This window comes from Alexandromys fortis, unplaced genomic scaffold (assembly GCF_014885135.2).
Source record: "Alexandromys fortis isolate MF-2015 unplaced genomic scaffold, M_Fortis_MF-2015_v1.1 scaffold_1, whole genome shotgun sequence".
Classification (NCBI taxonomy): Eukaryota; Metazoa; Chordata; class Mammalia; order Rodentia; family Cricetidae; genus Alexandromys; species Alexandromys fortis.
Genome location: NW_026067927.1, coordinates 24,654,577 through 24,669,569, shown reverse-complemented (window position 1 = coordinate 24,669,569; position 14,993 = coordinate 24,654,577). Strand labels below are relative to the sequence as shown.

At 47.7% G+C, this 14,993-nt stretch overlaps 1 protein-coding gene across 2 annotated transcripts in view; it reads right to left on the bottom strand.

Moving 5' to 3' along the window:
- The window catches only part of Cdh13 (cadherin 13), a 938,536-nt gene that overhangs the window by 402,616 nt on the left and 520,927 nt on the right, over nucleotides 1-14,993 (bottom strand). For both annotated transcript variants that reach the window (XM_050144164.1, XM_050144165.1), the window contains one exon: nucleotides 4,111-4,263. In XM_050144164.1, coding sequence (XP_050000121.1) covers nucleotides 4,111-4,263 — 153 coding nt within the window. The remainder of the gene's footprint in view (nucleotides 1-4,110; nucleotides 4,264-14,993) is intronic.

Genomic DNA, 14,993 nt, shown 5'->3' with positions numbered 1-14,993 from the left:
GGACTTAGAAGCAAGACTTTGGAGCTGCTGTGAGACTGTATGGATCCTGAATTTAATACACAGCGACTGTGAGTATTAGATTGGTATCACCTTTGAGTATTGGGTTGGACAGTAATACTTCCTCCTCTCTCCCTTCCTTCCTTCCTTCCTTCCTTCCTTCCTTCCTTCCTTCCTTCCTTCCTTCATCCCTTCCTCCCTTCCTCCCCCTCCTTCCCTTTAGCGCTTCCCTTCTTCCCTCCCTCTCTCTGCTTTAGTTCTTCCCCCTCCTTCTCCCTCCATCTTTACTGTCTCTCTTCCCCCTCTCTCCCTTTTTCCTTCCTCTCTCCATCCTTCCTACTTTCCTCTCCTCCCTCTCCCCTTTTCTCCCTCCTTCCCTCCCTTCCTTCCTTACAACTGAACCCAGGGTCTGAGCATGCTAGGCAGGTGTCCCTACCACTGCACTGCGTCTCTAGAGCTCTTTCCATGTTTTTATTTGAGACAAGACCTTACTGGATTGTCCAGACTGGTTCTGAACTCAGTCTGTCACACTAACTGGTCTTCCCCTTGTGGTTTTTCTGCCCCAGCCTTTTGGGTACCTAGGACGACAGGAGGCCCGCTTTGCTCCTTGTTCCTGGAGCTCTTTCTTCTTCTGTCTCTTGTGTGAGACAGATAAGAGTTTGTACACGAAGAGGTTCTAAGCTGTCCACTGTGCTGTGTTTAAAAATGATAGCTTTCAACACTCGTGTTCATTTAGCGTCAAGCACAGCTGTATCTTAAGTTGTGTCTCATTCACCCACCCCAAGGCTTTCATTAGAGTGCTTCTGGTTGGATTTGGGGTGGGGGGATTTGTTGGCGCACGAGCCCGTGCATGCACGTGAACAGTGTTATTTAACTTGGAAACAAACAACAGCTATATTAGAGCAATTATGATGTCAATACACACGCCCACACATTCCTGGCTTTTGAAGCTTGGGAGAGGAGAAGCAAAAGTCTAGGTGTGTGGAGACCCTGGATGCGTGCTTTAAAGAAGCCTTTCCTTTCCCAACCACACCGAATGTCACAACCAGAGTGGATCTGACCTCAGTTGAAGACAGGAGGTTACTTCCCAAGGAATTTCAAAGTGGGCAGGAAGTACCCCATCCTTGTGTTTAAGGATATCCCCATGACAGTCCCCTAGCTCCTCCTCAAGGGCAAAGGCCACAGAAGGGAGACTGAAAAGAGGAGCTGAGGTGGGGAGAGACAGGGCATGAGAACCCAGGCTGCCAAGGCTGCATGCTTCCGTAAGACAGTATTGCCACTGTTCTACCCCCATTCTCCTGGGACCAAAACCCATTATGCCCAGTAGCATGGGACCTGCTAGTGGACGAGGACCCTAAAACACACCACGTAGTTCTGGGAGAGGCTGTCAGCTGGAGTTTCTGGCACAATCAAACCAAGGGACATGGCTGACCTTACTCTGCCTGATGAACCAAGCCCTAATGGCTGCTGTGATTGTCCTCAAAGTCTCCTACCTCCATGGAACTTTCTGACTGCTCCTGGAGATGGAGGCTACTGCCACCTAAAGAGAAGGTTCACACTGAGGTGGACCAAGTATGTGGTACCCAGAGTCTTCCCCAGGATATTAAAGGTTCCCAGCAAGGTGATATTCTATAAACTAATTCTAGATCTTACAAATATCAGATAGGGCACGAGGCCTTGGATAGCATGCCTCACCTCCTATTCATTAATGTCTGTAGGAGGCAGCCCAGACCCCTACTGATTCTCATTCCCCAGGGCTCGCAACCTGAGCTCCCAGGGTGCAGGCTCTTCCCGGCAGATCTCTTTCTCTTTATTTAATAGCCCCTATCTCTTTCCTCCTCTGGAGGACCCTGAGCTATGGATTCAGCCTAATACCCATACTTCATGAAGGAACAGCAAAACCACGACTCTTGTTTAAGATTAGAATGGAGCAGTTTTGCATTTGCCGGGTGTCAACAAGTCAAATGTGTTAGAAAATTACAGAACTTAAAATGCTTAAGAACATTCAAGAAAATGGTGTTCAAGAGTAGCTCTGATCTAGGAGAACCTGCTAAGTGCCGGGCATTGTGCCAAGTGTTTGCAGAAGGAAACCCATTTTGCCTTGTATGGAGAGGCACCCGCCATCCTCTGCGCGTTATGGAAAAATAACAGCAAGATTAGAGAGGGTGAGGGTTGTCCAAGCTCACGTGGCTCAGGAGGAAGCATGGATCCTGAGGTCTGGATGATTTTGTTTTTGTCTTTATGGTTTGTTGGTTTGTTTTTGATCCCTGAACTCTTAGCTACTGAGCTCAGAAATCAGATTCACCATCTCCTGCCTCATATCTGAACTGTCACCAATATTCCATGATAGGTGTGAGGAGGGAAGGCAGCGCGTATCCATAGTCTGGTGCTGATGCTGACACAGACCAAGCCATCTCTGCTTATTGTCACTGTCGGTGACAACTGTGGGCCTAGCATCAACTTTTTACAAGAGCCAGACTTCCTGTTGGTTCACACAGCTCATCTTTGGTACACAGGGATGGGTGCTGCCCCCTGTTCAGAAAAGACCCAAAAAAGTCCTCGGAAAGACTTCTAAGTGGGGAAGTAGAGGCACCCATCTTCCTGGGACCAAGACCCAAGAACCTTCTAGCAGGTGGGAACCCCAGAGCACAATACACGGCCTGCAATAGCAGATGCCTCTCTTGCCAACCATCTTCCATCTCTTTACTGAAAGTCATGGTGAACAAGGCGGGTGGGCAGGGGGTCAAACTCAAAGCGTATATCCTCAAACGCAACCACAACACTGAGTTTTCTCCTCCTCTTTTGTTTCCTTCTCCCCAGCTCCCCTTTCCTTCCTTTACCTTTTCACATAATTTTAATCAATGGAACCATTAGTATATAATACTGACAAAGGACTACAGACTCCGGAGAAGTCCACCAAGAGTAACATCCCAGCCGGCAACACCCAAGAGGTCTGTATTCACAAGCCAAATGCGATTTCTTCATTAGAAAATAGGGCGGGTACCTAATTTACTTATGAACTAATCTGAGACTTGAATTACACAAAACAAGTTACATGCTTAAAACCAGTCCCAACACACAGTACTTTCAGAGCGTTCATGGTTTGCACAGCTGTCACAGGCAACCACAGCAATAGCATCGCTACCACCGTTCCTAAGGAGATGTCCATTCTAGTAGACATGGATGACTTTTACATGTTTCTTTGACTTTTCCTTTGACCGTGGCTCTAAAGGCATACCTGTCCTGATCCGTGTCAAGGACTACCTAACAAGCGAGGACATCGCATGTGTTTGCCTTCTGTCTTTGATCTTGAGTATTCCCGTGTGACTGACACTTCCACATATTACTTCCTCACAGATATTTTATGGTTGACTTTCTATTTCTGTGTGTGCATGCACTTGCAGCACGTGTGTGTGCTTGTTGCGAGTGGGTGTGTATGTGGCGTGTGTGTGTGTGTGTGTATGTGTATGTGTGTAGTGACTGTGGAGGTCAGAAGAGGGCATTGGATGTCTGGGAGCTGGAGTGACGGATGATTGCAAGTTGCTAGACATGAATATTGGGATCCAAAGTCGGTCCTCAGAAGGGCAACAAGTGCTCTCAGCCCCTGAGCTACCTCTCCAGTCCCCACTGCAATATTTGAAATGCTGCAGGAAGCTGCCTTCCTAAACACTCTGATGTCAGACCCCCCTCCGCCCGCCCCACTTTTCGCTGTTTCACACTAAGAACCATGTCCTACATTGCGCAAACCTGCACTGACTCCTTCAGATTTCATCAGGATAAATGTCTAAAGGTAGGATTATCTTGTCTGAGGGTTTGCACAGATCACCATCAAGTCTCTGAAATTCAGACTTGGCCTGAGGGCTTTGACCTCCTCCAAGATGCCTCTAGTATCACTCTCATCGGTCTTCACAGCCGAAGTCTGACACAGGCTTGGAGGCTCTGATGATGAGCTAGGAGCCCCTCACTGGTACCCTCTACTTTTGTCCTCATGGAAGCACCTCAAGCCACACTTTTGTGGGTTTGATGAGGCACAGAAATAATTGGCTCAGTGGGAAGAAATCGCTCCGCCATCTACATCTTTATGCACAGGGTGAGCAGATACCCAGTACTCACCTGGTAAGTAGCGATCGCTTCTCTGTCCAGGGTCCGTGTCACGGAGACGCTGCCCGTGTTCTCATTGATTCTGAAAATGCCTTTAGGCTCTTGATCCACTCCTTTCCCAGTGAGCCGGAACTTGGACCCTTCAGGTCTGTCACTATCGACTACCTGGTCGGAGAAACATAGTGACATTTAAGACAATTCGAAAGACACAGAGAAAGCCCATCACACGCGCCCCTTGACCAGTCCACTAATCTCAGGTGCCAGCACAAAGCTGCCTGATGAACCAAGAGTGACCTTGCTCCAAAGAGCATCATGGTTTAGCTTTGTTTATACAAATGGTTGTGGCTTACACTGCGAAAGCTTAGCATTGCTGAGGAGACCAGGGTTGATGGAGCAAAGAGGAAGGAGCCAGGAAGTGCACACAGGAACTTGGATTATTTTTAATGGAGGAAGATTTGGTTTTCTCTGCAAACAAGGCTAAGTGTCGGTAGAAGCCATTGTTCACCAGTCTCACACTGGGCGGGCACTGGATAAGGGTTACTCCTTCGTTGCTAGTACCACCTACTCTACTGCTCCCCTGGGTGCCAGGCTTCTGCTGAGAGAGGCTTTGTGTGACTGTTTCCTTTACACTTCAGACAGTGTAATGGATAGAGCCAACAGAGGAACAGTAGTAAGCAAGCTGCCTGTGGTCACTATCTTACACCAATGAAAAGAGATTCTGTGGACACCACTGTGCAACACTGTCCTTCGTGATTGCTGCCCTTGTTTGGATGTCTGAAGACTAAGTGCAGAAGCTAAAGACAGAGGGTGGCATTTCTGAGCATGAGGAACAGTAGAGACAGAAACAGCTGGCAGGCGAGGGGACGCCTGGAAAATTCCAGAAACAGAGAGTCTCGAGCACACTCTGAGCAGAGGAGAGCTGGCGGAAGGTAAGGATAAAAATGGAGGTCTTCTATGGCATGTGAAGTTGTGCAGTCAAGGAGAGAGCTGACACGATACCGGTACAAGCTGGTTCCGTAGCTAGTTCCGTGTCCCACTCAGGGCCACATCTCAGGTTCACTGTCTTATCAGAGCTGCCCATGCTAATTTGGTTATAACAACACAGTTTAAAGACCACGACTGTATTAGATAATGGGGAGGCACATATAAAAAGAGGGATGATGTACGGCCAGCTGTAACTGCTTCACAAATGAACAGGTGTCTGGTTACATCAGCACCCTCCATGGGCCTCACAGCAAGTACCAAGCCTGCAATTCTGCACTCAAGCACCAGGTGGCAGTGGTGCCTAAGGCAGCCGGAGCATCATGGCGGATTGCTAGGCAGGGCCAGTGGAGGAGGCACATCAAGACAATTCCAGAAGACGGGTTTGGTTGCTTTTCGTTTTCATTATTTTAAGATGTTCGTTATTGAAATCTACTTAAGGTTTTAATTAAACACCAATTATCTCTGTTTGAGTTTTTAAGATTAATGGAAAATAGGATCATTAATGAGAGACGTGATTTTTTTTTTAGACGAAAAGATGTTTTAATCCCGATTTCATTGGAGCTAACCTACCACACAGTCCTTTCCTGAGCCCCCATCCCCCGCTTAGAGACTTCAGGATGTCAAAGACCCACAACTTCTCGGGCTTCCCATTGAGGCTAGAGTCCACCATATTGTTCAGCTGACTACCAGCTGAGCCAATAAAAGCCTGTATCCATGCAAACATGTCACAACCCTACCTTCACACACAGGTCTTTGCCTCTATGGTTCCCAGTTTCCACAGGCGCTTAATGGGGACAATCACTAGTAGGGGTGGGGAGGGAGGTTAAGGGTTTAAAGATATAGTATAGTTGGACATGGTACTATAATTGCAGCTTCTCAGGAGGACGAGGCAGGAAGATCTCAAGTTCAAAGCTTGACTGAGCTACGGTGGTTTTTAAAGACAGCTTGGGGACCTTGGTGAGAGCCTGCCACAAAGTAAAACTTTGAAAAGAGGGCTAGGGATGTATGTTAATGGAATAGTCCTTGCCTAGCAGGGTGGACGCCCTAGGTTCAGCCTGTACTACAAAACCCCAAAACTAAAGAGCAAAAACGAGGCACCCAGATGGGGCCTGATAAATCAGAGCTAAGCACTGCAATTCCAATAGCAATAATTGCAATAAAATTACGCTGCTGCTCACAGGTGAGATGGATCCCTCCAGGCATAAAAAGCTTCTTAGCCATAATGGAAAATGAAATCCACTTTTTTCTTTTCTTTTTTTTTTTTTTTTTTTTGAGACAGGGTTTCTCTGTCACTTTGGAGACTGAACTGGAACTAGCTCTTGAAGACCAGGCTGGCCTCGAACTCACAGAGAGAGAGAGATTCACCACCACTACCTGGCTGAAGTCCACTTCTAAAGGGACAAACAGATTTGTTTGTTTGTTTATTTAAATTCACAAACTTGTCTAGTTCGGGAAATGACTGTCCTAGCAAGGTGGATGGGACAGCTGGGCCACTTGGATGCTTCCCGATTATATCACCTCCTCCTATGTGCATTCACACGCTCCCCTTTCTGGCCCTAAGCACGCCTGAGAAGGTTAACCAGGAAGAGTCTGAGGAAATGAACACCATGTCCTAAAACTGCTGGGGTGTAACCCCATCTGAGGTGTGGCCCTGGTCCTATGGGCCTGCCACACACTGACTGGGGGTAAGGACCCACCAGGGAGGGCTTTCTTTGTTCCCTGTTCTCTTCTCTATCCTCCTTTGTTCAGAGAGGGTGGGGACACAGAACCTTCTAGAAGAAGAGAAGCTCAATGTGCCTCCTGGGGTAGACATCTCCCCAGCAAGCAAGCTGAACTCGAGACTTGGAAACTCTCCTGGGGAGGCTTTCCCTTGTACCGAATAAGGTCAGGGTCACTGCCTCCTTCTCTCTCTGAGATCTTGAACCACTTGACCTTACTGAAGCAGAGTTTGCAGAGAGAGAGGGACCTGTTTAATAATAAGTGACTGTTGCTGGATCAGAAGGACATATTCTCCGGGGGCACAGCAAGCTGCCAGTGCTGGGCCTCAGCTTAGCATCGCTCAGGGCTGTTTCTCTCTCTCTCTCTCTCTCTCTCTCTCTCTCTCTCTCTCTCTCTGTCTGTCTCTGTCTCTCTGTCTCTCTCTCTCTCTCTCTCTTCCTTCTCTCCCACCTTCTTTTTTCTCTGTGTGTGGATCTGGTATAGTGTTCCCAGAGTATGGAACCCCGAGGGACACCAGCCCAAGTGGAGGGCCCTGTTCTATTAACAAAAGACCCTTGAGCTGTGGTTCCTGATTAGCATCAGCATGCCCTGGAGTAGGAGGACATGTCTATGCCTCCTGCCCTGAAACCCTGGCCCTGGAGAGTTGCACCATGCCTTGCTCCCATGTTGACACTGCTTCACACTCAAGCCTGAGGACCAAGCACCTCTCTGGCTGCTCTGGAAAGACTGCTGTCCCCGACCCACATACTCTCACCAAAGTGGGTTCCTGCTACTGCCTTCTGGAGACTTCTTTTGAAAATGAGCCAGGTCTCTTTGTCACCTTCCATTTCATTTTTTATTTTTATTTTTTAGATTTATTTATTATGGGTACAGTATTTCCAGTATTCTGTCTGCATGTATGCCTGCAGGCCAGAAGAGGGCACCAGATCTCATTACAGATGGTTGTGAGCCACCTTATGGTTGCTGGGAATTGAACTCAGGACCTTTGGAAGAGTAGGCAGTACTCTTAACCGCTGAGCCATCTCTCCAGCCCCCACCTTCTATTTTAAACATAATGATAGCAAAAGCTCTTCAAGCTGCTTCCCAGGAGCTCAGTGAAGCAGAGTGGATGTCTATTCACGTCACACCCTGCCATCTCCAGCTGTGCCATAGGTACATGGGCTTGTAGGAGGTTGGAGAGAAAAGTGTGGTAATGGGGGACACTCTTCAGGGGAAACTGGGCACCTCTATTCAGACTCTAGCTATCTGATGCTGCAATGGGACATGGCGGTCTAAGGAATCCACACTTGAGAACCACTAGCTTGATCTATTGAAAGAAAATTGAAAAAAGAAAAAAGGAAAAGAAAAGAAAGAATTCTTTACATTTTCAAGTGCACTTGGGATTTATGTTGGGCTACATTTGCTGAGATCCCAGTGGGACTTTGCTGATATACTGAAGAGTCCCTGACTCAAGTTGGGAAGCTATCCTCCTCTTGGTTGAACTATTGTATCTTGGAAAGAGCTGCGGGGAAAGGAGAGAGCTGGGGGGAAAGCTGGGGCAGGGAGAACTAGGGGGCAGGGCTGGGTAGGGGGAGCTGAGGGGAAGCCAGGGGTAGCTGGGTAGGGAGAGCTGGGCGGGTGAGGGGGGCTCATGAGATTTAGGATCAGAACAAACTTCACTCGGAAAAGCTGAAACTTAGAAGACACACAAGGCCCCCTCAGAAGGATAGAGAAACAACTGTCCAGGAGCAGATTGACCAGCTGGGATGCCATGGAGGAGATTCTCCCATCTGTCCAGCTGCCTGCAAGTCCTGCAGACAGCTCCAGGGTTCTGTCTTTTGAGAGCTGTCACCCACCTGCCCTGGGGTGGGCTTTTGGACATGGGGCTACCTTTTTAATAAGTCTATTCCCCTATGAGCAGCCCGCTACCCCTATTCCTCTTAGTCATCCTACTAGATTCATTGGCTCTTCAAGGTAGGCTTCCAGACCGTTACATTTGTCTGCTGTCAGTTCATCCTCTGGGTTTGGTAGACGTGTGCTCACATCTCCCCAGGAAGAGCATCACATGACACTCCATTCACTGCTTTGGGTGACTTGGGGTTTCCGGGCCACTGGTCGGTGGCACTGAGTCTGGAGAGATGTGTGATGTACAATGCCTGCCGCTCTGAGCCCCGGCTTCACCTCACCAGGGCTGTTGGCAACTCAAGAATTGCCGGATTGTCCTTACAGTGCTGCACAGGGCTCCTTTAGGTCACCCAGGTGTGGCCGCCTGTATCTCCCCTCCCTCTGATTCAGTCCTCTGGCCATAACCAACCCTGCAGGCCAGCCCCAACAGCTGTTCGCACCCACTACTCTAAGCAGCTTTGCAATTAGCGGGCTTCGCCCATTACCCTTTGTAATTCAACAGTTCTCTGCACAGCGGGATTTTTTTTTTTTTCTTTTCTTATCCTGGAGTTAGAATGGGAAAAAGTCGATGATGAGAAATAAGGACCCCAGGTGCCAACTTGCTAGAAAAGCCTAGAAACAGCATTCAGAGTCCTGCTGCTTCCCTGGGGATAGAGGCTTCTGGCTGGCTGTACAGGTGGGAGGAGGCAGCTGGATCCAGGGTCCTGACATCGGGGGCCCTCCGCTTTTCCCCGCTAAGGCTCACGCTCATCGCCATTTTCCGCTGCAGATAACCAGTGACATCAGGTGTGTATTTAAGGCACTGGCTTTTGTGTGTGCTTGCCTTATGCCTGTGATGCCTGTGTGTGCATATGTGCAGTGTGTATGTGTATGTGAATGTGTGCGATTCTTTTCTATGTTTTCCTTTAAGACAAGGTCTTACTGTGTAGCTCCTTGCTTCAGTTCTCCTGCCTCTGCCTCCAAGTACTTAAATTACAGACATGTGCCTGGACCACACCTAGGCTTAAAAGTCTGGTATGTGAATCCACACACATATATAGGTGGCAAATTGGAGTGTTTTTCTTCAAGAATTGGGTTCTTATATATGAATTATTTGACACTTCTTTCTCCCGAAGGTGCTTGGCATGTATGTGTAATTTTGGAGAGGGATAACTTTAGACTCACAGAAAGGCTGTGCAAAGAGCCCACTGTTCCCATGCACCTGCTTGCAGCTCTGACTGCCACAAGGGAAGAACAGTAACCCTCCACATTTGTGCCCTCCACGTGTGTGCCCTCAGTGTCATTATTGCCTTGCTTTGGATCCCCTCTCCCACCGCTGCTTTTAGTGAGTCTGCTTTAGAAAGCATATTCATTGCATTTATTGGTTTAATGTGTGTGTGCCCACATGTGCCACAGCACATGTGTGGAATCAAAGGACAATGTCCAGGAGTTGGGTCTCTCCTCCTTCAATCTTGGGTCCTGGTGATTAAACTCAAGTTGTCAGACAGAGGGCCTGTACGTTTACCCACTTAGCCGCCCTGCTGGCCTGTTGAATGCATTTTTAGATAGCATATTTTGCTGAGTTTAGATAGCATATCCTGTTGATTTTAGATAGCATATTCTGGTTCCTCCTCACTGGCTCACCTGCTTTTTTGTTTGTTTGTTTGTTTTAATCATACTGAAATCGATTGTTTTGACTTTGCATCCAGAAAATGGACAGGCTGTCTCAGAACCACGTAGTCAAAGTCCTGTCATGGGAGCTCCTCGCTGGACCAGTTTCTGACTTCCGTCATCAGATTCTTGACACCATCCCCTGGAGAGGTATCTGCTTTTTGTCTGCCTAGAAAAGTCGGTGGCACACAGATGTTCACTAAGTGCCTGCATTAGGCTTTAGTGGCTATTACAGGGTCTGCTGATGGGCCTCTGTGCGTCTCGGGTCTCTCTTCCCACTGCCTTGCCCAGATACAGCAATGAGGATCATTCTAAACACAAACCAAGTGTGGCCAGGCTCGTGCTCCGGTCAGCACTTCTGCAACTACCTACGGCTGTAGGGATCAAAGCCCAGGGTCCCTCCCAGATGCGTCTCCATCTGCTTCTCCAACTGTGATCTGTTCTCACCTCCCCCCCTCAGCCCGTGTGAGCTGGACTTGGCTCCCATGGTGTCTTCTGGGGACCTGGTCCATCTTCATATTCCTGAACTCAGTGCTGGGGGGCGGCAGGGGGAGGAACCTCCCATTCCTGATTGCTTCATCAGCTCTGCTCCCTGGATGTTTGGCCTCACCTTCCCCTGAGTCCCAGCTCTCCTCATCTCAACCTAGACTGAGAGAAGGCCGCCTCTGTGGGTGTGGCAGGTAGCCCTCTTGTTCCTCATGTCTGGTTTCATCTCACATTTTCTGGGCTTAGGGTTTGGAAGACATCAGATAAAGGCTGTAAGTGAAGAACTGCAACTTTCTCTGTATGTTTTTATATGGTCGCAAAGTGTTCTGTAAGCTCACAAATTTAAAGCAAAGGTCTATTGTCCTGATCTCCCCCCCTCTGTGTGTGTGTGTGTGTATGTGTGTGGGTGTGTGTGCATGTGTATGTGTCTGCCTATCTCCATAGGCATCTCTGTACTCTTTTCTTGGTATGGCATAGGAGTCACATAGGGACCTAGTCTTCCAACTCTCTTTATAATTTGCAAAAGAGCCTTTTGAATCAACACTTAAAAAAAAAAGTCAACTAGAAAAGAGTCAGTGCTGCTAACATGGGTCTGTCACCTATGTTACAAATTCAAGCTTGTCTGGGCCACAGAATGAGTTCAAACCCAGCCTGGACAATGTTCCGAGAGCTTGTCTCAACAGGAAGAGTAAAGGAAAAAAAGGCTTCTGTCTTAGGGTTTCTCATGCTGTCATAAAACACCAATATCAAGGTCAGTTTGGGGAAAGAGGGTTTATTTTATCTTACAACTCTCAGGCCTCCTTCACTGAGGGAAGTCAGGGCTGGAACCTGGAGGCAGGAGCTGATGCAGAGACCACGGAGGAGTGCTTCTTACTGGTTTGCTCTCTATGGCTTGCTCAACCTGCTTTTTTATACACCACTGGACCCCCAAGGCCAGAGGTAGCTCCATCACAATAGACGGGGCCCTTCCCCGTTGATCACTAATGAAGAAAAGGCCCTACAGGCTTGCCTACATTATTTTCTCAGTCGAGGGTCCCTCCTCTCTGATGACTCTAGCTTGGGTAAAGTTGACATAAAACTAGCCAGCACACCTGCCCTCATGGATGACCTAAAGGTAGCTGGGCATCATGAGAATAAAAGAAACCATGGATGTAGCAGCTGTCTAGATGCCACCCATCCTAAGGTAAGCATCTACAAGCTCCAAGGCATGCCAGGGATTGAACCGCAACTGCTAGTTAACCCTTCTATAGCACTTCAGAGGACCCATGGATGGTAAGCACAATGCCTTAGTGACATGTTTGTGGAAGAGTTTAGCATGTTGTAAGTTAGCATGCACACCAAGCTCTAGTTACTTCTCTTACATGCTCAAGGGAGCTCTGTGTGGCTGTTTCCAAAGAATCTTTCCAACCAGAAATCCCTAAAAATCTACTGGAATCTTCTGCAGCTCCCAAAACCTACCTGTTGGGATTTCCCATACATTTTGTGACCCAGTTCCCCTCTTTATGATTAGATTGTACAGTCATGGGGTGGCAATGTCTAGATGTTGGCTTGCATTCCTAGCCCTCAGGGAGTGTGTCATCAGCCACCACTGTGGATACATCAACAGCCAGTTCCAAAGTGAGGGCTTAAACACTGGCCAAGGAGGTGACACCTTGAGCTGCCTCTGAGAAGGAACAGCATGCTAAGCCCAGGCATCAGAGTGTCCAGTGGGTGAACCTCAGTGAGCAACCAGGACTTAAGTTCATGGTTTCCAATCTCTAGTGGGTCCTGAGATTGTCAGAGAACTTCACAGGAAGTCATCACATGTCTTCATTTGGGAGAGGCAAGTTGGAAAGTTCAGAGTCAGAGAAGAGGTGATAACAGGGCCACCTGCCCCAAGAATGCTCTCCTGGCTAAGGACTTCTGATGCCCCCAAGCAGGAATCCACAATATTTCAACGATGTCTTTCTCAAGACATCCCCAGCCCACCACCCGTGGCTGTCACTGTGGAAGTCCATCCACATCTACTAACAATATATGCCAAGTTCTGCCCCTGCCCCTCACCAGGCTTCACAGTCTCTCCCCAACTTTTATAAGCTGTTACCCTTCAGGAACACAGTTTCTGCAGACGTTGTTTCTCCCTGTCTCCCCCCTTTCCCCACTAAAAACATTTGCTGTTTGTTTTTGACTCTGAGACTACTCACGGTCCTCAAAGGCTTGCAGCGGACCTTCCCCAAGCCCCAGTGACCTTCCCTGAGCCCCGGTGCTATACAACATGGGAGGTGTACTGGAAGAAGCTTTAGCAGAGCAAGAGAAAAAGAAAATCACTGTTGAGTCTCAGTCCTTGTGCCCAACAGAATAACTGATGAGCCTTAAGAGAAACTTCCTGAATGTCTAGATGCTTACTGCACACTGGGAGGTTCCCCCCCAACACCATTCATTATAGTCTTCCCAAATATATTCATTGATTTTACTTCTTATTCCACCATAAATCAAAGATGGCCTCTGTGGAAGTTTTCAGGGCTTCCTCACCTGCCAATGCTCTACTCCAGAACCAGATGAATGGCTGTAGGCTGTTCTCTTAGACTGCCCCCATGGGCTCCAGTTTCTTGTCTTCTAGAAAGCTGGGCTGTGTTTCCCGGCCTCCTTGCTTGTGGCTGTCTGCCCTGCTTTGGGCAGTGAAGGAGAAGTGGCATGTGTCACTTTAGGTAACTCTAGGCAAGGTCTTTGGGAGATCTGATGTGCTTGGCCAAGATCTCTTTGTCTTCCTGTCAGCCATGCACCAACTAGCTGTGACATCATCGACCTAAATCTCAAATAAAGAATGAAGATGCCAAAGAGTACACCCCACTTAACCCCCAGTGGACATGGAACTTGATTAAACATGAACCCTGTAACAGAAATCTGGAATTGTGGGTGCTGGAGAGATGGCTCAGTGGTTAAGAACACTGGCTGCTCTTCCAGAGGTCGTGAGTTCAGTTCCCAGCAACCACGTGGTGACTCACAAACATCTATAATGAGATCTGGTGCCCTCTTCTGGCATGTAGGCATACACGTAGACAGAACCCTATGCATAATTAATAAATAAATCTTTAAAAACAAAAAGAAATCTGGAGCTGCTTATTCCTGCAGCAGAGTCTGACCTATACTAACTGGTAAAAAAAAAAAAAAGATGGGGGGAAATAGGTAGGGATGCATTCACACCTTCCAGTCAGAGCTTACAAACAATGTGGACAGAAGAACAGTCCAACAACTTTTCAGAGCCCTGCCCATCCTCCCTAAAGCAGAAACCATGTCTAAGCTGAAAGGACAATTATGAGCAAGTGGCCTTAGAGAGGACATGGTCGGGTACACAGACACACTCACTACGACAAGGAAAGCACTATCCTCATGACTGCTCCTTGATGATGATGATGGCAGTGATCATAGTGTTAGTGATGATGGTGTCAGAAGCCACTGTGCTAACTCTTCAATACACATTAGTTTAAGCATTTTATAACTATAAGTACATCTAATCCTAACACCACCAATATCCAGTTTCCGTTAATATTAATATCCATTTTCCAGAAGAAGAAACTGAGCCCCGAGGATGTTGCCAAGCCAAAATAAGCTTGGATAATGACTTTAGGAGTGAATCCAACCCATTCATCGCCAGGGTACTCAGCCAGGTAGACAACTGGTTGTATGTGGGAAGCTGCCAAGGGACATTCACGAGATCAACTGCCATGGAGTTCAGAACTAGTGACAGGGTTCCAAAAGTGAACCCCTGCCTCATACTTTCTCCATGAAGACTGATCAGAAACCGTTCACCTTGGTATCATGTCATTGGCAGAGCAAGAATTAAGGACTTCAAAGTCTTACTTCCCAGATTTATATGCATCTAAGGGTCACCACTCTGTATATCAAATTCCTGGCAGGATCATCTTTAAATTCTCTCAGTGCCCCCTCCCCCACTGAGCTTTGTCACAGCTGTGGCATGATTTGAAGGCTTCTGCCATCTAAGGGGAAAATAAATTATTCAGGCCCTTGGACACAGTTGAAATATACCACACTGAGCATCTTTCTAACTTGCCAAACTTCTTCCCCTCGGACGCTCTATTCCCATCTCTTCTATCAGTTCAGTTTTTTTTTTTTTTTTTTTTTTTTACAGTTCCCAGAGAAAGGTTAAGCCAAATATTTATGCACTCATTTGA